The following is a 25854-nucleotide window of genomic DNA, read 5'->3' as shown; positions in this document are numbered from 1 at the left end:
CGAGTGGCTGCCACTCACAGGACGAGGCTTGGCGCCCAGCCCCTTTCGTTCCCAGCAGGCCTTGCGCACGGGAAGATGGCGGCGCCCAGGTGGAGGTCTTGAGGAGACGAAGTCGGCAGGCATGGCGTTGGCGTCGGGGCCCGCAAGGCTGGCGCTGGCTCGCCCCGGAGGGCTCGGCCTTGGGGGCTGTGGGGCCCCGAGACGCGAGGCGTACGAGTGGGGCGTCCGCTCCACGCGGAAGCCCGAGCCTCCTCCCCTGGACAGGGTGTACGAAATCCCTGGAGTGGAGCCCATCACCTACGCGGGGAAGATGCACTTCATGCCCGGCCTGGCGCGGCCGATCTTCCCGCCCTGGGATCCTGGCTGGACGCATCCAAGGTACCGCCAGCCGCTCCCAGATCACGAGCATCCGCTGTACAAGGACCGGACCTGCCACGTCTTCCACAAGCGCTGCCGCCTCCTGGAGGGTGAGGCCCCAGGCCGGGCGGGAGGGGACCTTGTTCTTCTTCCCAGCGCTGACCCCTGCCCTCTGTAGCGTCGGGCAAGACACTGAAATTCTGAGGGTCTCGGTTTCTTCGTGTGCGAAATGGGGCCAGTAGTAATTCCTGTTTTCTGAGAGGCGTTTGGATTAAGTTTGTTGTCAAGTTCCTGATCTCTTCATTACCCCCATCTGTCTCTCTAGCTCTGTGTCTTACAGAGTTTTGTTATAGACTTTCCAGAACATTTTCAAGTTTAAGGAACAATGGCAGTGTCGGGACTAAAACTCCACTCCCACTCCAGGGTTTTTTATGCTCCACTGCAAAATCCAGAAATTCCATTTCTAAATGTTTGCATGGGTTTAATCCTAATACACGAGGTACATTTGGTAGATACGGGCTTTTCCTGTCAGGAACTGGGGGGTGAGTTAATAGAAGAGATCTGGGTTTTGAAAGGTTGGCAGCCATTGATCTAATTGCCCGGAGGGTCGATCTGAATGCAACGGACAGACCCTTATGCTCTCAGCCATCTCAGCCCCTTTTTAATTGCTCTGGTGCCGGCACACACTGTCTCAGTCATTAACCACCCATCAGTAGACAGTCATTCCTGCAGTTGAGTTGAAATCTGGCTCTTCTAGTTTCTGCTCCTTATTGTTAGTTCTGACCCCTCAGATGGCTGGCTCGGCCTCTCTCTCTCTCTCTCTCTCTCTCTCTCTCTCTCTCTCTCTCTCTCTCTCCAGCCTTTTCCCCAAGATGCTACCAGGTGGGCTTAAGTATCTCCTTCTAAATTGTCTTTTTTGTTTGTTTGTTTTTTTGGTGACTGACTATCCCACAGGTGTAAAGCAGGCCCTCTGGCTTACCAAGACCAAGTTAATTGAAGGTCTTCCCGACAAAGTGCTTAGCCTTGTTGACGACCCACGGAACCACATAGAGAACCAAGACGAACGTGTACTGAACGTGATCTCTCACGCCCGTCTCTGGCACTCCACTGAAGATGTCCCCAAGAGACAGAGCTATTGGTAAGTTTCCCCCAAGTCAGTAAGATTTCCAGTTGATGGATTTTGGGGTCAACATGTTGTTTTATGTCTCCAAATGTTTCTTCTTTTTCCCAAGCCCAGTCATTGTGGACAATCTGATCCAGCTGTGTAAATCCCAGATTTTAAAGCATCCTGCTCTGGCCAGGCGGATCTGCGCCAAAAACTCCAGGATATCCACCACCTGGAACCGAGGTTGGTCATCTTGTATGCCAGAAAGCTTTAGTCTGTTTTGTATCTTTCTACTCTTAGCCTTACCACCAGCTCACATGATCAGACCCCCCCAATATATATCCTCACTTCCATCCTTCATGGTCCAGTTTTGTAGGCTTAGGCACATCCTCAGTTTCATTAGCCATAGTTCAGCTTTTTTGTTTGTTTTTTTAAAATATATTTTTTATTGATCGGCTGCCTCCTGCAGTCCCCCCTACCACCACCCCCACCAACCCCCCCCCCACCCCCCACCCCCTGCACTGACGATCAAGCCTGAAACCTGGGCATGTGCCCTTGACCAGAATCGAACCCGGGACCGTTCAGTCCACAGGCTGATGGTGTATCCACTGAGCCAAACCAGCTAGGGCTGTTCGTTTTGTTTTTAATCACTTTTTTCCAAGACTATTAATTCAGCCATATCTATTGAGTGCCTGCAAGTGCCTAAATGTTGACAACGTAAGGAGGTAATAAAGCACACAGAGTCTCTGCCCTCACAAAGCTCAGATTCTATTGCAAAAGCCTTTGTATCTCATGCATGCTTTTCTCCTTTTCCAACCCATTTTCCACGTAGCTGCTAGAGTGATCTTTCTAAAGTGCATGTCTTATGTCCCTCTTATACCAAATCCTTCACTGTCTCCCAGTAGCTTAAACCATTTATCATGGTACCCAAGGCCCTCTGTGGTTTGGCCACCAGCTAGTCTTTCTAGCCTTGTCTCTTGTTCTACAGCCTATCACTCCTCAAGCCCAAATTTACACATTAGCCACTTGCAGCTTTTTGGCATCAAGGTTTTACACCTTTGCACATGCTGTGCATTCTATCTGGAATACTCTATTCTACTTTCTTTATTTAAATTAGAGGCCCAGTGCATGATATTTGTGAATGGGGGATGGGGGTCCCCTCAGCCCAGCCTGCGCCCTCTCCAATCCGGGACCCCTCAGGGGATGTCCGACTGCCGGTTTAGGCCCAATCCCAGGAATTGGGCCTAAACCGGCAGTCGGACATCCCTCTCACAATCTGGGACCACTGGCTCCTAACTGCTCATCTGCCTACCTGCCTGCCTGATCACCCCTAACTGCCCCTCCTGCCAGCCTGATCACCCTAACCGCCTCTGCTTGCTGGCCTGATTGCCCCTAACTGCCCTGCTGGCCTGGTCACCCCCAACTGCCCCCCCCTGCCAGCCTGGTCACCCCACACAGCCTGCTGTTCAGTCGTTTGGTTGTCCCTCACTAACCCCCCTGCCGGCCTGGTCACCCCATGCAGCCTGCTGTTCAGTTGTTTGGTCATCCCTCACTAAACCCCCTGCCAGCCTTGTTGCCCCATGCAGCCTGTTCTGTTGTCTGTCCCGTTGTTTTGGTTGTGACGGCCCCTTTCTTTTTATATATTAGGATTCTTACCTGTAAGATTCAAATCATGCCCCCTTCCTGTGAGTAGCCACAAGTTAACTATTCCTCCTCTGATCCTTATGCCCATTATGCATACTTTTTTCATAGTACATAGTATACTGTATTGTAATCTAATACTAGAGGCCCGATGCACGAAATTCATGCAAGAGTAGTCCTTCCTTCCCCCAGCTGCCGACACTGGCTTCCCTCTGGCACCTGGGACCTGGGCTTCCCTCTGGCCCCCAGCAGGCACCTGAGACCTGGGCTTCCCTTGCAGCTCCGGCTTCATCCAGAAGGACGTCTGGTCTAATTAGCATATTACGCTTTTATTATTATGGATCTTTTCTGTCTGCTCTACTGCACTGTGAACTTCTGTCCACAGCGTCTTAAAAGTTCATGGTACATGATAGGTGCTGACTGAAGGGATGGGTGAATGAATACCAAATTTCAAGTCTCAGGCATGGATGTTCAGAGTACACAGGTGTTCTGATGAATGGAAACCTGAAGCAGGGAGACCGGCTAGGGAATAATTTGGGATTTTCAGGACATCTGCTTGGTCACATTTCTCCAGCTTGCCCCTTTGAGTCTGGACTTCCTGGCAAGGAGTCAGCTTTGCAGAGGTAATGGCACCACTAAGGAAATTAGTGAACCTCATTAATAGAGGAGCACTTGTTGGCCCATCATCAAGTATTACCTCTAATTAAACTGCCCCATTTGGAGCTGTCACTGGAGGAGGGATATGGAGGGAAGTGAATTGGAAACCACACTAGAGTGGTCTGTGGGGAGAAGCTAAAACCCAAGGTTAGGAGAGGTCCAGGCACATTTATCTTCCTTGCAGATTAAATGTGAGGAAACAGGAAATACTTTAGAAAACTGTTCCTGAGGTATAGGTATGATTTATTTTAACAAATAGATCAGAATTTATCTATTCACAGATGTAGTATCCCTTTTTTACATACCCAATAAGGGAGGCTGCATGCTAATTAAATGGCAGTTTTTAATGGCCACACAACACATAAGCTTGTTCTTTTTTTTCTCTTAATATATTTTTATTGATTTCAGAGAGGAAGAGAGAGCTAGAAGCATAAATGGTTAGAGTCAGTGATCGGCTGCCTCCTGCATGTCCCTCACTGGGGATCGAGCCCACAACCCGGGCATGTACCCTGACTGGGAATCGAACTGTGACCTGGTTCATAGGTCGACATTCAACCATGGAGCCACGCCAATTGGGCAAGCTCCTCATTCTTGATCTGTTACTATTGCACAGCTATTTGACTATTTCTAAAAAACCACACATCTTTAGAGGAAGATTTGCATCCATGGAGAATTCTCATGAAGCCATTCTCAGGTTCTTCCATTTTGCCTGGTGGTGGCATGTGGCCACCTGTGGGGACCTCTGTAAAGGCCATTCACATTCAGAGTGGCAGTAATTAGTCAGATGTGAGGTTTCCCCTGTACACCCATGTCTCTTTGTAGCAGGTATGCTGGTCCAACTTCAGAGTCTTTCTGGCCTGGTTTCTTTCACTCTCGGTTACTGAGGACATCCTGGGTTTAATAGCCTTTTCCTGAGCTTCTAATCTCAGTACTTCTTTCTCTCTGCTCTCCCTCCCACCATACCATACTCTGGTCATCTGGATTCATTTCCCTAAACTCTGCCATGGAGTAGCACACTTCTGTGCCTTTGCACATGTCACTCCTTCTTAACTAGAATGCTTTTCGCCCCTTCCTTTGCCTGGCAAACTCATACCCAGCGGTTTTCAATCAAGGGCAGTGTGGCCCTCGAGGGGAGATTTGCCAATGTCTGGATACAGTTTTTATTGTGACATGACTTTGGGCTGTGGGTGTGGGGAGGGAGTTCTGGCATCCAGGGGGTAGAGGTCAGGGATGCTGTCAGACATCTACAGGACAGCCTCCCTCACCAAAGAATTATCTGGTCCAAAATGTGAATAGTACTAAAGTCGAGAAACTCTGCCCTTGACGATCCTTCAAAAGCTGGTTTGAAGGCAATGCCTCTTTCAGGAAGCTTCCCAGGCCTCCTAAAGGAGGCCGTTTTCCCACCTCTACGATCTCTGAGTGTGGTTCATACTTTTGTTGTAGCACTTACTACCTTGAGCTTCTTGAGAGCAGAGAGTAACTCTCACTTATTTCTGGGTCTCCAGCTTAGAGCAGGGATGATCTGTGTGGAGCAGACTCGAACCTACAGAAACCACCAGGTCTTAGGGGGTCACTGGAAAGGGAACACAGGAAGAAGAATGTGCCCTGACTGGTGTGGCACAATTGGTTGGTGTCCTCCAGTGCACCAAAAGGCTGCTGGTTGGTTCCCAGTCAGGGCACATGCCCAAGTTGCAGGCTCAATCCCTGGTGGGGGGTGTGCAGGAGGTAGGCAATCGATATTTCTCTCTTTTTCTCTTTCTCTTTCTTTCTCTTTCTCTCTCTTTCTCTTTCTCTTTCTCTTTCTCTTTCTCTTTCTCTTTCTCTTTCTCTTTCTCTTTCTCTTTCTCTTTCTCTTTCTCTTTCTCTTTCTCTTTCTCTTTCTCTTTCTCTTTCTCTTTCTCTTTCTCTTTCTCTTTCTCTTTCTCTTTCTCTTTCTCTTTCTCTTTCTCTTTCTCTTTCTCTTTCTCTTTCTCTTTCTCTTTCTCTTTCTCTTTCTCTTTCTCTTTCTCTTTCTCTTTCTCTTTCTCTTTCTCTTCTCTTCTCTTCTCTTCTCTTCTCTTCTCTTCTCTTTCTCTCTCTCTTTCTCTTTCTCTTTCTCTTTCTCTCTTCCTCCCTCCCTCCCTCCCTACCTCTCTCTCTAAAAATCAATAACAATATATTTTTAATTTTTTGTTAATCCTCACCTGAGGATATTTTCCCCATTGCTTTTTAGAGAGAGAGGGAGGGAGAGAGAGAGGAAAAAAGAGAGAGAGAGAAGCATTGATTGGTTGCCTCTCCCACGCGCCCCAACCAGAGGCAGGTATGTACCCTTGTCCAGGAATGGAACCCATGACTTTTTGATGCGCAGGCTGACAGTCTAACCACTAATCCATGCCGGCTAGGGCAATAATATATATATATTTTTTAATAAAAAGAAAAATCCATTAGTCGGTCCCAGGATTAATATCTTAACCAAAGTTTTGTTTTCTGTGATTAGGGTGATCACTCAGAAAGCTATAAAAGATGAGCATGGCAGGACGAAGCTGATATAAGGCTTTAGACCAGATTAGACTAATCGTCTTTCTTCCCTTTAGAGTCTATTCTCCTTCAGGTCGATGGTACTAGCGGAGCCCGGCTGAATGCCAAGGATCCTCTGCCCCCCATCGCCTCCAGAGAGGAAGTTGAAGCTACTAAGGATCATGTTCTCGAGACGTTCTATCCCATATCTCCCACTATTGGTCTTCAGGAATCCAATGTTTATGATGAGAAAGACGACACAGGTAAGCATCAGAGCCTTTGACTTCCAGGCAGTGTGCAGATGAGAGACATGCCTTTTCCAAAGGGGAAAGATCTGCTGAGTACTTACTCTGTCCGAGGCTGAGTACTTACTCTGTCCGAGGCACCTCACATGCATTTTCTCCTAAGATCCATGGAGCAGCCCTGTGAGACAGGTACTGTCATCTCCCTTTAGAGGCCAAGCAGCTGAGGTTCAGGGAGGATAAATGATTTGCTCAAAGGCTGACTTTGCTTTTGACACTTGAAGAGCAACTCTGTGACATTAGAGTTTTAATGGGCAGCTTGAGGGGCTTTGATCAGGGGCCAAATGTTTCCTGTAGTCATGGGTCCTTTGAAAGACCCTCTTTCTCTGTAGACTCTGGCCAGCCTCCTGGTAGGACTGAGGAAGCCCCACAGGCCTGGAGCAGCGCTGTTCATCCAGGGCACCACCGTCTTCCCAGTCAGCCCAGACGGAGACTGGGGGGCCAGGCCAGGCAGGCCCACAACTCCTGCCGTCCGCTCAGTCTTTATGAGCCGTACTGTCTCCCGAACCTCTCTTCATTTCCACAGCTGCGGCCTCGGCCAGGCCCTGCTGTCTCTCACCCAGCCTACTGCCATAGTCTCCCAGCTGGTCAGTGTGACCCTGGCTGTTTTCCTTCCCGCCCGTCTAGTTCACAGTCTGGCCTTTCCAAAACAAAAGTAATCCCATCTCTCTCCAGGCCCACTTCCCACTGTCTATTGGACAAAGTTTGAATTCCTTAGCTTATCACGTGAAGGTCTTCAGGTCTGGCCTCTGCCTCTCTCACCAGCCTCATCTTTGTCCCCTCTACCTGGAACTTTTGACGATTTGCCTCATTTTGTCTTCAGCTTGATAATTCCTCACCTTTCATAATTCATCTCAGGAATCACTTCCCAGAAATGCTCCATTCTCTTCAAGGACCTGTTATCTTTCCTCCCATAGCCCCTGATTCACCTTGCATCTTGACATGTCCCTCTAGGATCGGTTTTCCTGTCCGTCTGCCCCTCTGAACTGTGAGTTCCTCAAAGGCAGTGGCAGGCTCTGCATGGCCTGTTCCTGGTGCCTGTCTTAGAGCTTGGCACGGAGGGAGTGCTGAGTGCTGGGTGTTTACATGTGCTGAGGTACCGAAGCAAGAAGTGAAGTGGATGGGAAAGCCAAGTCTCTCTTAAGTAGCGCTCTTTGGGATTTTCAGAGCCTACATATTCCCAGCCTCTTTCTTCCCCCTTTTCACCCACTTTCACTAATGCAGGTTACTCATTCTGGAAGCCCCCAGCCTACTAAGGGTTTGCCAGAGCCTGCAGGAGAGGAGAATGATGACTGACAGGGTCATGGCTGAGATGAGCACACACCAAACTTGGATTCTCAGCACCAGTGTTGTATAGATAGTTGTGAGGTATGAGGCAAGTCATGTATTACTAATAATAAAGTATTGAATTTTGCAAATGATTTGCTTTTTAAAAAAATTGATTTCAGAAAGAGAGGAAAGGAGATGGGGAGAGAGGCAGACAGATAGACACTGATATGAGAGAGAAACATGGATCAGTTGCTTCCCACACGTGCCCCAACGGGCCAGGGCTCAAACCCACAAACTGGGCGTGTGCCTTGACCAGGAGTCAAACCCACAACCCTTGGTGAACATTCCAATCAACTGAGCCACAACGGCCAGGGCCAAATGATGTGCTTAAAAAAAAAATTACCATAGGTTTCAGGTTTCCCTTCTGCTGATAGCACTATCATACGTGTGCTCGAATGAGAAAGGGGTGGAGTTAGATTCACGCCAGAACCACCTGTAACAGTTGGCACACATTTTCTATAAAGAGCCAAATAGTAAATAGTCAAGGTTTTGCAGGCCACATATGGTCTCTGTCACAGCTACTCAGTAGACCTTATGTAAATGAGTGAGTGGGCAGGGTGGTGCTATAGTAAAAAACCTTCATTTTAAAAAACAGGTAGGGGGCCAGATTTGGCTGGCATGCAGAAGCTTGCCAGCCCCTGAGCGAGGGTGGTAGTATCTGCCTTTCCTGAGGTGTGGGCAGGCCAATGAATCTTCTGCCCTCTCCACGGCTGTGTGTCTTGCAGGTTTCCAGGAGGGTTATCCTTACCCCTATCCCCACACCCTGTATTTGCTGGAGTCAGCCAATATCCGGCCGTACCGCTTTCAGCCAGATCAGCTGAGGGCCAAGATGATCCTGTTTGCCTTTGGCAATGCCCTGGCCCAGGCCCGGCTTCTCTATGGGGTACGTATCGGGGGAAGACTGCTCAGAAAAAAGGGGTGCAGGGAAGGAATCCTTGCTCGACAGAGGAACTTCAGGCACTTCCACTCACCCTGCAGAAATGAACTGATATCTGCTGGGGCCTGCTTTGGGCCTGCCTTTTACATAAGCTGCCTTGTTTGTTGATGACAGTAGTCCACACGGTCTCACTGGGACCCCAGTGTTAAAATTATGCCACTGAATCGCAGGGAGGCTCAGCTGCTTCTCCAGGGTTACACAGCAGTAAGTGGTGGAGAAAGGATGGGAACCTGGTGTCCCCATCTCCTACGGCTTCTGTTGTGTGTCTGCAGTGTACCGCCTCTGTGCACAGTATCAGAACCGGAGCTCCAGGCTCCAGTGGGTAGGCAGGAGAGTGGCCTGGACCTGCCTGCCAAGTCTGGACAGGTGCTGGGGACCCGAGATACCCTTGATAGTATCCCCTTGATTCTAGGAAGAGGGCTCAGGTGGGCTGCGCCAGCACAGCCAAGGGTTCGGCGAGCCTGAGGGAGGGCCGTGAAGGATGAAGAAAAAGACAGACAAAGAGAATAAGCTAGGTCTAGGTGGATCTTCTGTGCCTGGCTGAGGCCACAGAAAGATCCAGACTGCAAAGCTGATGCTTTATTTATAGTCAGGGGCAAACAAGGTAATCTACAATGTTCTTGTAAGTTTCACTTGTTTTGGCAGCACTTGTGCCCCTCCCACAGCCCATTAGCTCTCCAGGAAAGATCTAGGGAGCAGTCACAAGATCAAGCTTAATTATGCTTAGAGGACTGTGCCCTCCAAGCTGGGACTTGTTTGCGACTTTGCCAGCAGGTCAGTCAGAGGCTTAACCCTATAACCGCTTCCTACACTCAGGGACCTATATGGTGTAGAATGCAGGCTGAGTGGCTGCCACATGGAGCTATCTCAAGGTTGGGGTAAAGCATTTCTGGGAGCTGCTGCTGACCTCTAGATCTTGGTTAGAGCCTGAGGCCCTCCTGGAGGAGTGAGGAAATTCAGAATGTTCTATTGTCCATCACGCTCCATCTGGGAACTAGGTGGGGTTGGGGAAGTGATTAGCCACATGAGATGGAGAGTGGCATAGACTTTGCCTGGTTTGAGCATCTGCTACATGCAGTCATTTAATTAGGGTTCTTTATGTCAGTGGTTCTCAAAATATAGTCCTGGATTAGCAACAGTAGCATCATTTGAGAACTTGTTGCAAGTGCAGATTTTCAGACCCACCTCACACCTGCTGTATAGAAACTGTGGGGGTGGGCCTGGCAATCTGTGCTGGACAAGCCCTCTGGGTGATGCTGGTACAAGCTCAAGTTTGAAACCACTGCACTGTTTAATCCGTGTAGCAACCCCCTGTGGCAGAGACTATTAGCTTCATTTTACAGATGATGAAACTGAGGCTCAGGGAGGCTAAGTAACTGCCCACGGTGACACAGCCGTGAGTTTAGCAGCTGTCACATCTTTATGTGACCTTCTTGTGTCTTTCCAGTCCTTGTAAGGTTATCTTCATTTCTATTCTCTATGTATTTCCCGAAGACTGGAAGGTTAGGTAACGTGCCCAAGAGCCCACAGCTAATGAGTAGGTCGGCAAGCACTGGAGCCCTGATCCTTCCAAGGACGTGCTGCCTCCCATCTCTAGGGCAGGGGAAGGAGTCAGAGATCATCCCGGGCTGGGTTCCAGGCCTGCAGGCTCATTGTAGCTTCTGTGCCAGCTATTGCCAGCAAAGCGCGGGTAGCAACGCTGTCACTAATTGCCACCCAGTTGGGTAGAAAGGAGCCCCCCCCCGCAGCCCCTCCAGGTACAAATTATTCCTGGGGATGTGAAGGTGAGCAATTATAGGAAGAGCCTCTGTGTAAAAGGTAAAATTGCTGAGAAATTTATGTACTACCTGCAGCTTTATTGATCTGTAGAGGGAGATAAGAGTCAATACAGAATTCTCAGCTAACACTTAGAGGCACTTTTCTTTTTATTTATTTCTCATGCAGTTGAGAACAGGTATTTCTAAGGCCAGCAGTCCCAGTGTGGCCCATACTGAGTTCTGACATTAGCTATTCCTAACGTTAGATTCCCCGAAGGGGTGAATGTAGGTAGCATTTTCGAATCAAGGGGCTGCCAGCGGATCTCTGTCTGGTGGGTAGCAGTCATGAAACTGATTGCTGCCGAGTCTCCGTGGGTGAACATGATTGTCATCCAAGCTGGGACCCTGCTGAGAGAGAGAAGGGCTGCTGCCAGAGGACACAGGGGACACTGGGTATAGACCAGAACAGTAGGGGCTATTCTGTTTTGTTTTTGTTAATCCTCATCCGAGGATATTTTTCCATTGATTTTTTTATTTTTAGAGTGGACAAGAGAGGGAAAGACAAAGAGAAACATCGATGTGAGAGAAACACATCAGTTGGTTGTCTCCTGCACACGCCCTGACCAGGGCCTGCGCTGGGGAGAAGCCTGCAACCGAGGTATGTTCCCTTAACCGGAATCGAACCCGGTCTACAGGCCAATGCTCTAGCTACTGAGCCAGACTGGCTAGGGCCAGAACAGTAGGGTTTTAAGTGATTTAATAGCATGGGGTTTGGCTCACACCTCAGTGGTAACCTCGAGCAAATTACACCACCTCTTTGAACCTCGGTTTCCTCATCTGTTAAGGAATATCTCTTGAATATATTGCAAGATTTATGAGATTAGAAGTGACTTTATGTAAAACCTGGCACAATGCGTGGCACAATGCCTGGCACATGAGAGGTCTTCAGCAAATGTTGCTAGTGTTGTTGTTATTAGCAAGTGGCACTAATTGAGAGAGAATTAGCAAATAGGTTGACTGGTGAAACCCTGAAGCTGACATGGCTGAGTGGTCACCCAGGAATCTGGCATATTCAGAGCTGCATGGAGGGCATGAAGCCCAGGCAGGACGACTGCCTGCGTTCCAGGATGCCAGGCTTGGGGAGCCGGCGGGTGTGGAGATGAGCATGGCCAGGCCTAGCCAGTCTGGGTTCAGAGGGGCCTGCTGTCACACACCTTTATGCCTTTAGACAAGCCATTTGCCTCGCTGAATCTCAGTTTCCTCATCTGTCAAATGGAATGAGAATGGAGTGAGACTGCATTAATCCAATGACCCTCCAGGCCCACATTTGATAGAGCTGATGTCACCAGGAGTTGGAGGATTTCCTGTCCTGTGCCGCTTGCCAGTTATCCCCTCTCAGTGGTAGGAATTATTACTTCAGTGTGCTCAACTTGACGACCAGGCACCCTGGGGCCACGAGGATCAGGCCAGGCAAAGCCAGGCTGGGCGAGGGGGGGCGGCCTGGCCCTGGTCAGTGCCCTGAACTCCTTATTCCGTTTTCTTTGTCTTGTGGTGAAACCAGTGAGGGGAGTGGACATTGTCTTAAAGACCAGGAGAGAAGCTGCCTTGTTTGTGCTCTTACTTGCACTCCACAATTCCCATTGGATTACTTGTCCCCTTTTCCTCAGAACGACACGAAGGTTTTGGAGCAGCCAGTAGTCGTGCAGAGTGTGGGCACCGATGGCCGTGTCTTCCACTTCCTGGTCTTACAGCTGAACACCACAGATCTGGCCTCTGGCGAGGGCATCAAGAATCTGGTCTGGGTGGACTCAGACCAGCTCCTCTATCAGCATTTTTGGTGCCTCCCGGTGATCAAAAAGAAGGTGGTGGTGGTAAGTCCAGCCGTCTCAGCCTGTGATGGAGCAGGGCCGTGACTCTCCCTCCCTCCCCAGGGTGAGCAGGAATGGGGTTGAGGGGGTACTCATGTGTGGGGCCCTGGCTTTAGGAGCTTGGTGCCCAGGACCTCTGACTGGAGGGCTCCTTCAGCCATGCCCATCCCCTAAAACAACATCTTCCACCCTGAGCCCTGCCCAGCTCCTCCCCTCCCTCCCGCTTCCTTCTACACCACCACGCCCAGCACCTCAGCTCCCCAGGGTGCCCTGCACTTAAGCAGCTCAGGATCCTGGTGGATGCTGCAAAGGAGTCCTCTCCCCTCCCATCTCCCCCACCCCATTCCCATTTTCCTTTCATTGGCCACCCTCCACTTGTCCTTCCAGGTTTAGCGTAAGGACCCACCAGCCCACTCCCACAGCTCCTGTATTCCATCATACACGATCACATTCTGCATCATCTGTTTACGTGTTTTTCTCGCTCACACCCAGCTCCAAGCTCCTTGAAGGCAGGGCCCGTGAGCGATGCATTCATTCATTTCATCCCACAGGGAGGGAGTTCCTCCCATGACCACTGCCCTCCCAGTGTCAGCTGAGGCAGGCCTGCTTCCTGTGGGGTGGGCGGCACAGCATCTAAATTCATAATGTAAATTCAGGCAGCGATAAGCACTGAAGAGCCATAAAGTGGGATCGGGGTGAGAGAACAGAGCAGGGCGCTGCTGGATCTGACTGGCTGTGTCCCGTGTCCCACACAGGGCCTTGTTCAGCCTCTGAACATTGTCAGCATGTCGTTGTATAGTTAGATCTCCAGCACAGTGTTTCTACCCTTGAAATTCCTCCCGGGCCTGGGCCCTTCTCTTTGCCCCAGACACAGCGTGTCTCACCCACCTCCTCCGTGCCTCTCTGCCCTCAGTTCTGCTCCCCCTCCCCCTGCATGCCTCTCCTCTTCCTTCCAGAACACTGAGTGCCAGGCCGTCCTGGTGTGGTCAGTGGCTCCTCTTTCCCTCTCCAGTTCAGCTCCTGCTCCCACCTGCCTCTTCCTCCAGCCCCTCCAGCCCCACCAGCATCAGCCTCCTCGCCCTTGCTCTTCCTGCCGTTGTGTGTCCCTCTGTACAGCACATGTACTGGTCTCTCTGAAGTCTCCTTCCTTTTCTTTTTCTTTCTGCCCCATTCCACTTGCCCTTTAAGACTCCCCCCCCCCTCCCCCCAAAAAAGACTAATTTATATATGATCTCTTCTGTGTATAGAAGTCAATGAGTTAGTCATTTTCTCCTGTTCCCCCCTCCCCCCCCCATCTTTTTCCTACTTCTGCTATGAGGCGTATCATCTTTTATTGTCCCATTTGACCACCTGGCTGTAAGCTCTGTGAGGGCAGGGTCCCATTCACGTCACTGCGGGTTTCCGGCACATCCCCGTACAGAGAGAAGGTGCCTGATAAATGTGTGGAGCGCGCGAGGGCTTGTTTATTGTTCCTGGGATGAAAAGGAGCAACAGACCACTGGTTTGTAGTGGGTGAAGTCAGAGGGATTAGGTCAGGTCGGGTTAAGATTTGGAGAAGAAGCTGGGAGTGCTTCATGTCCTCTCGACTCTTGGGTACCCCTCCGGTGCCAGTGCCCCAGGCCCTTCCTTGGTCCATGAGAGAAAGAAACAATTACTGTCCAGGTACTTAGGATTTACGTGAAATCAACCTTTGGTTTAATTGCTGCCATTAAACTTAGAGGATCCTAATGGGCTGTGTTCTTTTCAGGAACCTGTTGGGCCAGTTGACTTCCAGCCGGAGACGTTCAAGAAGTTTTTAGCTCTGTATCTGCACGGCGCTGTGTGAGCCAAGGCCCTTTCTGAGGCCCGAAGTCCTCTCGCCCTCCCCCACTGAAGATCGTGCACCCCGGGCCGAGCCTGGGGTCCCGCTGACAATAAAGAGTGCTTCCCGTGCGCTGGAGCCTGTGCTGGTGTGAGGGTGCTGTCCGCAGGGGCGCCGTAGTTGCATGTGGGCCATGCAGTGCACCTGCCTCCACACGAGTGCAGGCCCCGCAGTGTGACCTGCCCCAGCTCTGCCCACGCAGTCTTCCTCTCTGAGTTTGTTTCTTCATCTGAAACTTGGGCTAATAGGATCTACCTTGTTTTGAAGACTGTAGCTGCAAAACCACATCATGGGTGTCTGACGGGATTATTTAAATTGTGGACACTTCCCACAGTGACTGCAGAACAGCTGAGTATTTTTGTAGATTCCCACCCTGTCCTGGTTAATGGATCAGCACATCCCTGCGCAGCTCATCTCTTTGTTCAGAGCATCAAGGCCTGCTCTGGCCAGGCCCGTGCACAGCCTCTGTAATCCTCGCACAGCCCTTGCGAGGTCAGTGTCGTTTCCATATTCAAGAAAAATGTTGAGTGCCTGTTATGTGTTAGGCTCTGTGCTGGGCCCTAAAGATGAGGAGACACAGTGTAAGGAGTAAGTCCAAGGTTACACAGCTGATGTTTCACGTCGGCTTCCCCAGGAAACAGATGGAGATGGGCAGGTGAAAGTGTGGGGAGAGCCTTCGTCAGCCCCTGCGGAGAGTGAGGGTGGCAGCATGGGGTGGAGGAGAGACTGAGCTGGTGGGTGTGCACCTGAGGCCTCGGCCGTTTCTGATTCTTTGGGTCCCACCAGAGGTGAGGTGCCGAGCCTTTCAACAAACCATTGGATGTGCACCGCTCCCCAGAACTGGGGGGACCTTGGGTTGGGTGGCTTGTTGGGTTGAGTGCAATTCTCAGAGGGACTGCTGAGAGCAGCGGGGTGTGGATACTTCCTGCTCTGAAGAGGGAGTGACTGGGCTGGCGTTCCTGCCACTATAACACCTTTTGGCTTGGCAGGGGCGGGTGGGGTGGCAGAAGGGATTATCAGGAAAAAGACAGATGACACTGGTGGTGTGAAGGGGTGACTGGGGACACAACATGGTATGAAAAAGCGGGGAGTCAGGATTCTGCCGAGTCCGGGAGGTTGAGGTGAGGTTGGCGTGAGGTTGGCGTGGCCGACCCACAAGGGGCCTTGAATGCCTAGCACCCCAGTCTTCCCATGGCAAGTGATCTGGTGGGGCCAGCGGAATCACTGAGCCTGGCGCCCATTGTATTTTAAAGATAACTAGGTGCTCGCTTCGGCAGCACATATACTGAAAGTGGGACAATACAGAGATTAGCATGGCCCCTGTGCAGGGGTGACACCCAAATTCATGAAGTGTTCCATATTTTAAAAGTAAATACAATTATTATGTATAAATGGTGAAAATTGAAAGAACTTAGAAGTGTACTATAAAAGTGGAAGTCACCCCACCCGAGGCAATCCTTAGTCCTTTTCCCTAGGAGTAACCACAGCTTCAAGGTTTCATACATGGTACCGTTAGTGTGTAGTGGAATAACATGTATGTTACTAGTGTCGTCCTATTTATAGACTTACGCACCTTCCTTTCTCACCCAGTGCCTTGGAGTGCAGGATCTTGCCACATCAGCACATGTGAGCTACCTTGTTCTTTTGAGCGGCTGCATGAATATCTATCGATGGACAGGTTATTTTCAGTTGTTAGCTATTGCAAATAATGCTGCAATGAGCATCCTTGTTCATGTATCTTGGAGTACTTTTGCCAGCATAGCCCTCGGATAAATTCCTAGTGGAATTGCTGAGTCAAAGGGTTTTAAACACTCTGGCGATTGTGGAGGACGAGTTGGCAGGGTGACTGCACGGAGCCCAGCTGGAAGCCATTGCGGTAATTCTTGGGTGAGTGATGGTGGTGGCTTGAAGCCAGGCTGAAGGCCCTTGGAGCTGGGGGAGGAGTGGGCAGTGAGCGAAGTAAGCCTGAGTGTTGAGGCTGTGGGGAAGCAGATGGGACCTTGCAGCTTGAGGACCGCCCTCCTTCAGCCCCCCTGAGTGAGGACAGCCCTGTGGCTGGACTTGGTGTGTCCTCCTTGGACCTCGGAGCTCAGCCTTGGAGCCTGGTACCCACTGCCCTCTGACTTCAAGCCCCGTGCAGCGGACCTGCAAGGTGAGGCCAGCGGGATGGTGGCTTTTGTCCTCCCCACAGATGAGGAAACTGAGGCTCATCACATGGTATAGTGATGACAGCTACCCCTCCACAGAGCTGTGTCCACCTACCTCATCCTCACCACCTCCTTCATTCCTTTCCCCCTTAAACACAGGGAGGGAAGAAATAAAAATAAGGTCCGTTTGGCATCAGGCCTGAGAACAGACTACTTACCTAGTCAGTGAGTCTGGGGAGGAAGTAGAAGTACTGTGGGGGGAATGGGAGGTCACACTATAGGCATAAAAACCCACTTACAGCCCAGCCAGTGTGGCTCAGTGGTTGAACATTGACCTGTGAACCAGGAGGTCATGATTCAATTCCTGGTCAGGCCACATAGCCAGGTTGCAGGCTTGATCCCCAGTAGGGGGCATGCAAGAGGCAGCCAATCAATGGTTCTCATTATTGATGTTTCTCTCTCTCCCTCTCGCTCTAAAATCAATAAAAATATTTTAAAAATAAAATAAAAATCCACTTACAGGGACTTGAGCTTCTAAGCAACAGACTTTTGGAACAAAAATTTTGACACTGCCTCTGTGAATATATTCTCATCAGGTCAGATTTGTGGCTTGTTGATTGTTAAGTTTCCTCGATTCATTTTCAGCAGTGCAAGGGGCTGGGGGAAGCCATTTCTAAGAGCCTCCTATATTCCAGATTCCCTCTCAGAGCCTCCGTTTCCTCATCTGCAAAGTGGGATGAAGCACCTGTTTCAGGTTTCCCCCTTAGATTAATAAGCTGCATCTGTTCAGGCGGTTTCAGGAACTGGATCTGGAGGTTTTCAGAACCCGTGAAAAGATGGCTCTTCACCTGTGGGCCGCGCTCTCCCCGAGGCAGGCTGGACCTAGGGAGGCTTGCCAGAGGCTCTGTCCCTCAGCTGCAAGCCCAATGCTGGCAAAGGAGCAGGCCGGGGCCCCTCCGGCTTTGCACAGGATCTCCCTGCTTCCTGCTCTGGCAGGACAAAGTCCCTTACAGCTAGCCTGTGACCTGAGGGCAGACGATCTTCCCTTTGGCACGAATACACAAACCACAAGGGCACGTGGGCCCCCCTGCTTGGCTGCTGGAAGACCAGCCTCTTATAGGGACTCTCTCCCCAGGTGTCTGGGAGCCTCCAGAGATGGGTGCTTGCTACAGAGCGGTCCTGGGGCCCCCCTCACCTCAGGTAAGCTCTCAGGCACTTGGTTCATTCATCCCATGAGGGTCCGTGAGCATCTCGTATGTGGCAAGCCTGCCACAGGCCTGCATATAGAGCAGTGAACAAAATAAGGGCCTTGCCCTCACCACATTTACCTTCTCACCTTTGGGAAGACGAGGGGGGGGGGGGGGGGGTAGCAGGCTGTCTTTTCAGGGCTCCCTGGAACAGACTGAGAGGGAGGGTGTGGCAGGGGTATTGGGGAGCACTCGCCAGCAGCCTGTAAGCAAGAGAGGAGGTTAATAAGCTGCACTTGACCAGGGGGTTTCAAGGAGCTGGGTCTGGAGCTTTACAGAAGCCCCGGAAACGGCGGCTTTTCACCTGTAGGCTGCGACTGTGCAGAGGAGGAGCTGAGGCTTGGCTGATCCTACAGGGAACTTGGAGCTGAATGGTCCTTCAGGGTTTCCTAAATTGAGGCAAAGTGGTGGGACCCTGAGGTCCCACATCAGCCACAGACCACTGGCCACCACCTGGGAGAAGGCGAAACGGATGAGGCATTTCCATGGGCCCAGGGCGATGCCCAGGAAGGGACACAGTGCTGAGCCATCTGCATCTGGTGAGGCGGAGGGAACAGGCCAGGGAGGCCTCAGAGCAGACCCTGAATGAAGTGGGGGCAGGCTGAGGTGATGGCTGGAATGGGGAGGGGATTGGTGCGTTTGCAGGACAGTGTGAGGCTCCCTCATCAGAGCCCACCCCGCATGCCCTGGCCTACAACCACCAGCCCTCCCTTTGCTGCAAAGGAAGGAATTCAAGTCATAGTTCCTAGGAGTCTGTGGGGCCCTCTCTCAGAGGTACAAACAGCCAGAAAGCGGGGGAGACTTAGAGGTCAGAGCGAGTTGGCTCTCACCCCAGCTCTGGCCCTGAGAAGGGGCTTACCTTCCCTCTGCCCCTGGGATCCCAAGGACCAACACCCCCACCCACCCCTCTGCCAGCAACTTACTCTCGGTTCAGCCTCTTTCATCCTTTGTCGTCCTGCAGCTTAAACTCAGGCTCCCTGCTTTGCCTTCTGGGGCCCTGTACCCCGTGTCCTCTCAGCCAGGAGACTCACCTGCAGGGACCTGAGGCTAGAAGTTAAATGCTTCAAAGCCAAAAGCCCAGTGTGTGCCTCCCACTCAACTTCTATCCCACTTCTCAACCCACTACCTGCGTCGGGCCGTATCACAGAGCAGGGCGCAGGGACCCAAATCCTCCGCAGGGCTGAGGACGGCAGGGTGGATCGAGGCCAGCCCCTCCTGTTACGGACACTGCTTTGGTCATCACCTGCAATCCTCAGACTAGCCCATGCCAGACACCCTGGCCACATCTCCCACACCCAAAGCTGGCATCCAGGGCGTGGGCTTGCTGCCCAGGGCAAGAGTCCGCCTGTCAAGAGCATCAGTGGCCTCTCCCTGCTTCCTGTCACCTCCCGACACACACACACACACACACACACACACACACGCGCGCGCGCGCGCGCACACACACACACACCATGGGTTTCCTCATACCCAGCTGGGGCCGCCCTGATAGAACTCAAGGTCAGGACCAGGGGTTTCCCACTACAGACCTCTTCTAGGGGCAGTCCAATAATGTCAGCCCATTTTATAAGCACCTACTGTGTGCAAACCTTGTGGGAGTCATAGATTCAGGACGAGAGAGACATGGTCCCAGCCCTCAGGGAGCACCCAGTTGGCTGACGGACACGCATAGAGCAGCCATCGGCCACCTCTGAGCAGGCTGACTACGCAAACCCCGAGTTACTCCGTGAACACAGCATGTGCTGGCTGATCTGGGGCAGGGAACACCCATTTCCTGGCTCCGAGGAGCTCCCAGCCTGATGGGGAGCAGACATTGAGCCGACACAGCCAAGGGGCCATGCGGGCCCAGAGAAAGCCTCTAACGCAGCCAGAACTCCTGAGAGGGGCCACTTGAGCTGATTCTGAAGGGCAAGAGGAGAGGCCTGCCGAGAGGAAACAGCAAGAGGACGGCCCCTCGTGGGACACAATCACTGGCTGTCCTCCATGGCGGGGCCTGAAGTGCGGAGGGCGGCCAGGCGGGTCGAAGCGAAGGGCACGGGCCTGCGTCCTGGCCGCAGCAGCACTTGGCACTCTGCTCCCCGGTTCCTCCACGTGGCCCCGCGGCACCTTGCTGTCTCACTCGTTTCTCTGCCTCCTTTGCTGGTTTCTATTTCCCAGCTCTCATTGCTGAGAGTCCTTGGGCCCTTGTCCACTCGCTCTCCAGAGGATCTCAGCCAGGCTCGTGGCTTCAAAGACTTCCCAAACGCCAACAACTCCCAGAGTGCGTCTCCAGCCCAGGCTGGCTCCTGGACATCTTCGCCTGGATGCCTTCCGCACAGCATCTCAAATCGAACTTGTCAAGACGGAGCGTCACCTCACCCTGCTCATCCTGCTGCCTGCCCCACCTCAGCGAGGGGCAGCTCCATCCTTCCATGTGTGGGTGTGTGCTTTTATAAGATTTTTAAAAATTGATTTTTTTAGAGAGAAAGAGAGAAACATCAATGTGAGAAGGAAACATCGATTAGCTGCCTCCTGCACACCCCGCACTGGGGATGGAGCCCTCCACCCCTTCGGTGCAGGGGATGATGCCCAACCAGCGGAGCCACACTGGCCAGGCCTTCCCTGTTCTACTCATGACCATATCCCCGGGGCCAGGACAGTCCCTGGCACGTAGGTGCCCAATGAAGACGAGTGGATGGAGTGTAAGGCTGCTCAGAAGCGAGTGAGATCCTTGAGGCAGTGGAGGGCTGAGATGGGGGCAGGATACCAAGGCAGTGGCTGAATGTCCAGGTAGCAGATGCCAAGGACTGGGCCTCCATGGGCATCTGGGAACAGAGATTTCTGCACCAGGGCTGGACCCTCTAACTTCCAGCACCCTCACCTTGGTCTGGTCTTTTGTATCCAGTACCCCTAATGACAATGCCCAGGAGCCCAGGGCAGAGCAGAGGAAGGGCACATCCAACCATCACCCCGTCTTCTCCGCTCAGCCCAGGGGAGAACCAGCTCCATTCAATTCAGGGCGGAACGCTCACAGAAGCCCAGGCTGTGCTCCAGGTTCAGCCCCCGGAGCCTGTGGAACTGCTCGGGCAGCAGAGCCAGGGGCAGGGCTCCCCAGGGTCACCTGGGCTTCCGGCTGAACGGCACCAGCCCAGCTGAGCCCAGCCCGGAGTCCTGCTCTGGCCCTGCACCTTGGCAGCTACCCACCCCGCCCCCTTGCTGGCGTCAGCTGGTTTGCCTCCAGGGAGGGGTGCCCAGCCAGGAGGGAGGCTGTCTCTAGCCAGGCCAGCTTTTTCTGACTCGGGCCCGGCCCTCCCTCTGGACCCCAGGGTGGCTGTCCCCTCGAAGTGGGACTTTTATGGACAGTGATGCCGGCAGGGTGAGCTTGGGCCTTTGGCCTGGCTCCTCCAGTCCTGGCCGTGTCAGGGATGGGCTGCAGCCCCTCTGAAAGCACAGGAAGGACCCCCTCCCCCCCCAATCTCTCACTCAGGGACCCTTCAGGCTGCTGGGCCTGGATCTGGCCCGGCCTGGCCCGGCCTGCGCGTCTCACTCAGTTCTGGGAGGCAGTGAAGACATTCTGGGCCTGAACAGCCCTCACCAGGGCCATGAATGTTGCAAAGGCAATTGTAGGGGTTGCTGGAGGCGGAGGGATGGTGGTAGGGCACGGGGTGTCCTCACCCCCCCAGCAGAGGCAGGAGGCACACAGCAGGCTCTCACTACAGACTGTCCTCTCCCCCATGACCTGGGTTCCCCTCGGCGCACCAACCCCCGCGCCCCCCCATGGCTCCTGTTGCAAGTCCTGCCCTGGGCACACGGGGAGCAGCAAGGGTACAGAGGGATGTTCGCCCATCACCTCCACCTTCTCCCGAGTGCAGCTCAGCCACGGTGTGCGCCTCGTCTCACAGTGATGTTTTCCCAATAGTTCAAAGGTGTCTGTGCTGGGCAAGAGCCTACAAGACCTTGTCTAAGATGAGGGAAGGTGCAAGAGGGGTCTTCGGGATCCCCCCAACTACTCCCCGTCGCACCGACGTGGGCTCTCCCCAGGTGAGATGCAGCCAACAGCGAGCACCACCGCTCTCGCTTCGTGCGAGGCCGTTCTGAACACTCCCCGCTACCTTCCCCTCACAACCCAGGAGGTAGGCCAACCGGGATCCCATTTTACAGCTGAGGAAACGGAGCAGGTTTCAGTTTGGGTGGGAACCTCCTTGCCCGTGGCCACACGGCCGTGCAAAGGCGGGACACCCACCTGGCAATGCATCGTCTGCGGGCTGGGATCTTGTGAAGGCGACAGCCACACGCTCACACTCCCCCCCCCCCCCCCCCCACCCCTCCTGCCGCTGGCCTGGACCAGGGTCCCCGGAGCTCCAGGAGACAGGAACTTCTAAATTCAAATCGGCACCCACCGCAGCTCACCGACCCCGCTCAGTATGTCACGCCCAGGTGACGCCTGGGACTGGGTCCCCACATCTTCCCAGCCCACCCGGCCATCTTCCGGATGCTGCTTATTTCCGTTTCCTAAATTCACACCAAACTGTGCTACTCAAAGTCCTTCAAGAGCTTCCCTTCCCTTATTTAAAAAAAAAACCCAAAAAACCAGGAGCCCCGCACCCAGGGCCCGTGAAGCGAATCCCATCGAAGGGAGGAGCAGGTGAGGCGGCCGCCCAGAGGGCCATCCTGGCTGGTACTGACTCCCCGGGAAACACAGGCCCAGGAACCTCTCTACTTCCAGAAACATCCACGCTGGCAAGCCGAATTGTGTTTGCAAGACAGGAAACCGAAACTGGCTTGGATAACGCCCCCAAGTACCTGAAGTGAGACCGACGTCCTCCCTCCCAACCCCTTCACCAAAGGCCGCGGCCTGCACACACACACGCGGGAAAACACCTGTGCCCACCCCGGCGTCTTGCCTCTTGTAATCAGTGTAATGAACTCCCACCCACGTTCCCCCCAAACATGTCAGGAAGGGCTGCGGAAAAAAGATGTCCCTTTAATAAAACGTTATCAACATATATCGTACACAAACTACAATGTATCATAATTACTTTTTTTTTTTTCCTCTCTTAATTCAGAACCAGACTACAAAGTAAGAAAAAACACAGAAACAGCTACAATGTCCCAATAATCCGCACAAGGTCTCTTTTCAGGCAGATGATATCTCACATAATATGATATACATGGATCAGAAGGGGAGAAACAAAGACCAGCTACGGGGAGGGGCGGGGAGTAACTGTACAAAGAATCCGGGTGTCTCCGGGGCGAGACACAGAGGTGTCCACGGGGTGCTGAGGTGAGGGAGGCCGAGTCACCCCTCCTGGGAGGGGACAGGCTCCACGGTCGCGCGTGTCGGTTTTTGAAAATAAAAACAGGACCGGAAACAGCGCGTCGGTTTGGTGGCTGGCGTCCCCCCACCCCCGCAGCTATTCCAAAGTCTGTCCTCCATTCAGTTCCAAGCATGTGCAGAGCAGTTCTGGTCAATATCCCATTTTTGAAAAAGGAGGAAGAATCAACAGAAAAAAAAAAAAAAAGAAAAAAAAGAAAAAACCCCACCCCAAACTCCAGCGCTACGCTGCCAGCACACACCGAGGACGCGAGGGCCAGGGGACGAGGACGGAGGTCACCGTTTCCATGTCCCAGTCACAGCCATCCTGTCAGGGGTGGGCTCCCCAGTCTCTGCAGACCACCACCCGGCGGCAGGCTTCTCGCTGGGGAGACGGGGGTGGGGCTGAGGAGGGGGCTGCAGCGAGTGAGTCTCCGCCTGGTGGAGTCCTGAAAGCCTGAAATCAGGTGGCCGGGCCCTCCGGCCACACAGTGGGGCGGGGGACATTCTGGGGTCCAAGTTGTGCAGCTGCTGTTGCCACCTTGCCCAGGAGAAACTAAGCAAAAAAACAAAACAAAATAGTCCCCGCCCCTCCCGTGCCCATCTGCACAAGCCAAAAACCTCTAATGGAAAAGGGTGACTTCCTTTTGCTTTCCAAAAAAGGCCCTTTGAAAGAAACCATGATTGTAAACGGCCCAGTTTATTATTATCATTATCATTATTATTATTTTTAGGTGGCTACAAAGACAGCGTGAGATCGCACACTGAGACTAGCTCTCCGGTGGAAGGGCTTGGGTACAGGCAGCAGGGCTTGGTGGGGGTTTTTTGTCCTTTTTCCTTTTTTTTTTTTTAAAAGAAAGCAAAGAGGTTGGTTGGGGTGAAATGGGGTGGGGGTTTGCTAGAAGCTTCCTTTTTTAAAAATTGCCCCCCCAACCCCACCCCCGGAAAACAAATAAAAAATCCCAACAATGGTAAAACCCAAACAAAAGACAACAAAAAAGTGTCATGTACATAAAAGATCCTCTTGGGAAAGGGCAAGGGGTGGGACTTTTCTGGTCAATGACTTGAAATATATTTTTGAGTTTTGTCCTTCATGTTTTATGGAATAAAAAGTTCGGCCTTTTTATTGCATGAAACTAAAATTGGGAAAGGTGGGGGAGTGGAGAGGGCAGGGTGGAGGGGGAGCAGAGGTGCCCCTCCCCCAGCTCCTGGGCAATGACACCTCACTTCTTCTTGCATAATTTCTGGCATCTTCCCGCCTGCCATGCCGGCTCTCAGCATCTTGGAGAGAGGAGGGGTCACACACTCATCGTCATGCTTGGAGAATACTGCACGGGAGAAGCAGAGGAGGGGGCGTGAGGGCCGGGAGCGGGAGACGTGTGGAGGTCTGACCGCAGAGGCGGACGCGACCAGCTGGAGGCCCGGCTGGGCTGCGACTGGGGGACACGGGGTGGGCAGGGGGCTGGCAGGAGCCTGTGCCTGTCAGGAACTCTGGAGGCAGACCCCCCCCCCCCGCCCCATTTCCCTCAAATCACCCCTTTCCAGCTGAAGAGGCAGGCGCCCTTCCCCGCCACCCCCTCCCCCCCGACCGCCTACCCGCCACAGGCTGCAGCTGGCTTCCCTGCAGTCGGGCAGGCACAGGGCGGCAGAGAACAGGGAGGTGAGCCAGGGTGCCCCGGGGTGGGAGCCTGTCTGGGCTTCTCAAAAACTGCTTAACCCCGAGGCTGTTCCTTCAAATAAGACCGTGGACAGAAGCCCGACGTGGAAAAGCTGGCCAGCCCCTCTGCAGCGAGACCTCAGGAAGTCACCGTCTGCATGAACCTTCCTCCCCAGGACAGATGGAAACGGACCCAGTGGATTACGACCCAGCGGGCCAGAGGCCAGGCCGCCCGCCCCGCCCCGGCTTTTCCAACCATCAGCTCAACCAGTGCCCGAGGCACAGCGCCTCCAGGAGGACCTGCTGGGGTCACACTCAGGTGGCCTGCAGGGGTCAGGGCACACAAGAGGGAGGGAGGAAGGCGAGACCCACAAGGCTGCTAGGCCCCCAGGCCCGTGGGTAGGTCTCGGCAGGAAGGAGGCTCTGAAACTGTGAAGTCCCCAAGCCCGGGGACCGGGTGACGGTCCAGGGATGACGGAGGGGCGGCGGGCACACTCACATTGTCGTTCTGGAAGGAGTGGAGGAAGTTCCCTCCCAGCTCGCCGTCGTCTCGCGGGGTGCCTGGAGGATTGCTAATGCCACTTATGTTGTTAGGAGAATTCTGCAGGGAGAGGAGAGGAGGTGACCTGCCAGCCGACGGGGAGAAAGGTTTTCTGGGGGAAGGGGCGGGGGTGGGGGTACAGGGCGGCGTGTCCAGGGAGGAGACAGCACACACACTCACTTTTGGAAGTCCATCTATGTCACCTGACCCTGGAAGCAAGAAAGAATCCCGTTCAGTCTCCTGCCCACTCTTCCGTGGAGGGGCCTCCACACCCTCCCGCCCGAGCCCCACGCTATGGCTGCGCCGAGGACTTTCTCAGACCTTCCTGTGGGCAGGTGAGGCCGGGGCTGTGGGCCAGGCCTCGCTGAGCCGGGAGCGGAGGCAGAGAGAGGCTGCGGGGCAGCGGGCTCACCTAAGGATCCGTTCATGTGGTGTGGCTCCATGCCGCCCATGCCTCCCATCGGGCCGTCGGAGCCCGGACCCATCGGGAACTGAAAGAAGCACAGAGACGGCGGCTGAGCGGCCCCTCGGCCCGGCCTCAGGGAGCTCCCACTCTGGGGGCTCCTCCCTCTCACACTCAAGGCAGGACACCGGACATTCAGGGGGCTCCTACTTGTTGGCCATTACGAAGAACGCTATGAACATTCGTGTACAATCAC

The 25854-nt window shown here is 53.2% G+C and overlaps 2 protein-coding genes and 1 non-coding gene across 6 annotated transcripts in view; 2 read left to right on the top strand and 1 right to left on the bottom strand.

Annotated features, from left to right (window-relative positions):
* The first annotated feature begins 58 nt into the window (after positions 1 to 58).
* On the top strand, positions 59 to 14381 carry MRPL37 (mitochondrial ribosomal protein L37). 2 transcript variants are annotated; one of them, XM_054721152.1, is made up of 7 exons: positions 59 to 467; positions 1312 to 1495; positions 1590 to 1705; positions 6334 to 6519; positions 8613 to 8770; positions 12249 to 12452; positions 14197 to 14381. In XM_054721152.1, exons 1-7 carry the CDS (start codon positions 122 to 124, stop codon positions 14272 to 14274), a joined length of 1272 nt encoding a protein of 423 aa, XP_054577127.1. In that variant the 5' UTR covers positions 59 to 121; the 3' UTR covers positions 14275 to 14381. The 2 variants fall into 2 exon arrangements, with proteins under 2 accessions (XP_054577127.1, XP_054577128.1); XM_054721153.1 differs by lacking the exon at positions 8613 to 8770.
* Positions 14382 to 15571: 1190 nt separating this feature from the next.
* Positions 15572 to 15675, top strand: LOC114230819 (U6 spliceosomal RNA). Its single transcript, XR_003616795.1, has one exon. It is a non-coding gene; the product is annotated as a U6 spliceosomal RNA (small nuclear RNA).
* Positions 15676 to 22647: 6972 nt separating this feature from the next.
* Positions 22648 to 25854, bottom strand: part of SSBP3 (single stranded DNA binding protein 3) — a 147498-nt gene continuing 144291 nt past the window's right edge. For 2 of the 3 annotated variants that reach the window (XM_054720580.1, XM_054720581.1), the window contains 4 exons: positions 25608 to 25686; positions 25376 to 25404; positions 25154 to 25255; positions 22648 to 24325 (listed from right to left, as the gene is read on the bottom strand). In XM_054720580.1, the coding sequence (XP_054576555.1) occupies positions 24296 to 24325; positions 25154 to 25255; positions 25376 to 25404; positions 25608 to 25686 (240 nt within the window). In that variant the 3' untranslated portion in view covers positions 22648 to 24295. The remainder of the gene's footprint in view (positions 24326 to 25153; positions 25256 to 25375; positions 25405 to 25607; positions 25687 to 25854) is intronic. The other variant, XR_008556918.1, reaches the window with a different exon arrangement.

Source organism: Eptesicus fuscus, chromosome 9 (genome assembly GCF_027574615.1).
Source record: "Eptesicus fuscus isolate TK198812 chromosome 9, DD_ASM_mEF_20220401, whole genome shotgun sequence".
In the NCBI taxonomy this organism is placed as follows: domain Eukaryota; kingdom Metazoa; phylum Chordata; class Mammalia; order Chiroptera; family Vespertilionidae; genus Eptesicus; species Eptesicus fuscus.
The sequence above is the reverse complement of the archived record's forward strand: the minus strand, read 5'-3'. Positions and strand labels throughout refer to the sequence as shown.

What these genes read in the sequence shown, in the direction of transcription:
- MRPL37 (XM_054721152.1), top strand. Translation starts at nt 122, where the DNA reads ATGGCGTTGGCGTCGGGGCCCGCAAGGCTGGCGCTGGCTCGCCCCGGA. An exon ending in ATCCACCACCTGGAACCGAG is followed by an intron (nt 1,706 to 6,333) that starts GTTGGTCATCTT and finishes TCTTCCCTTTAG; the next exon opens with AGTCTATTCTCCTTCAGGTC. An exon ending in TGATGAGAAAGACGACACAG is followed by an intron (nt 6,520 to 8,612) that starts GTAAGCATCAGA and finishes TGTGTCTTGCAG; the next exon opens with GTTTCCAGGAGGGTTATCCT.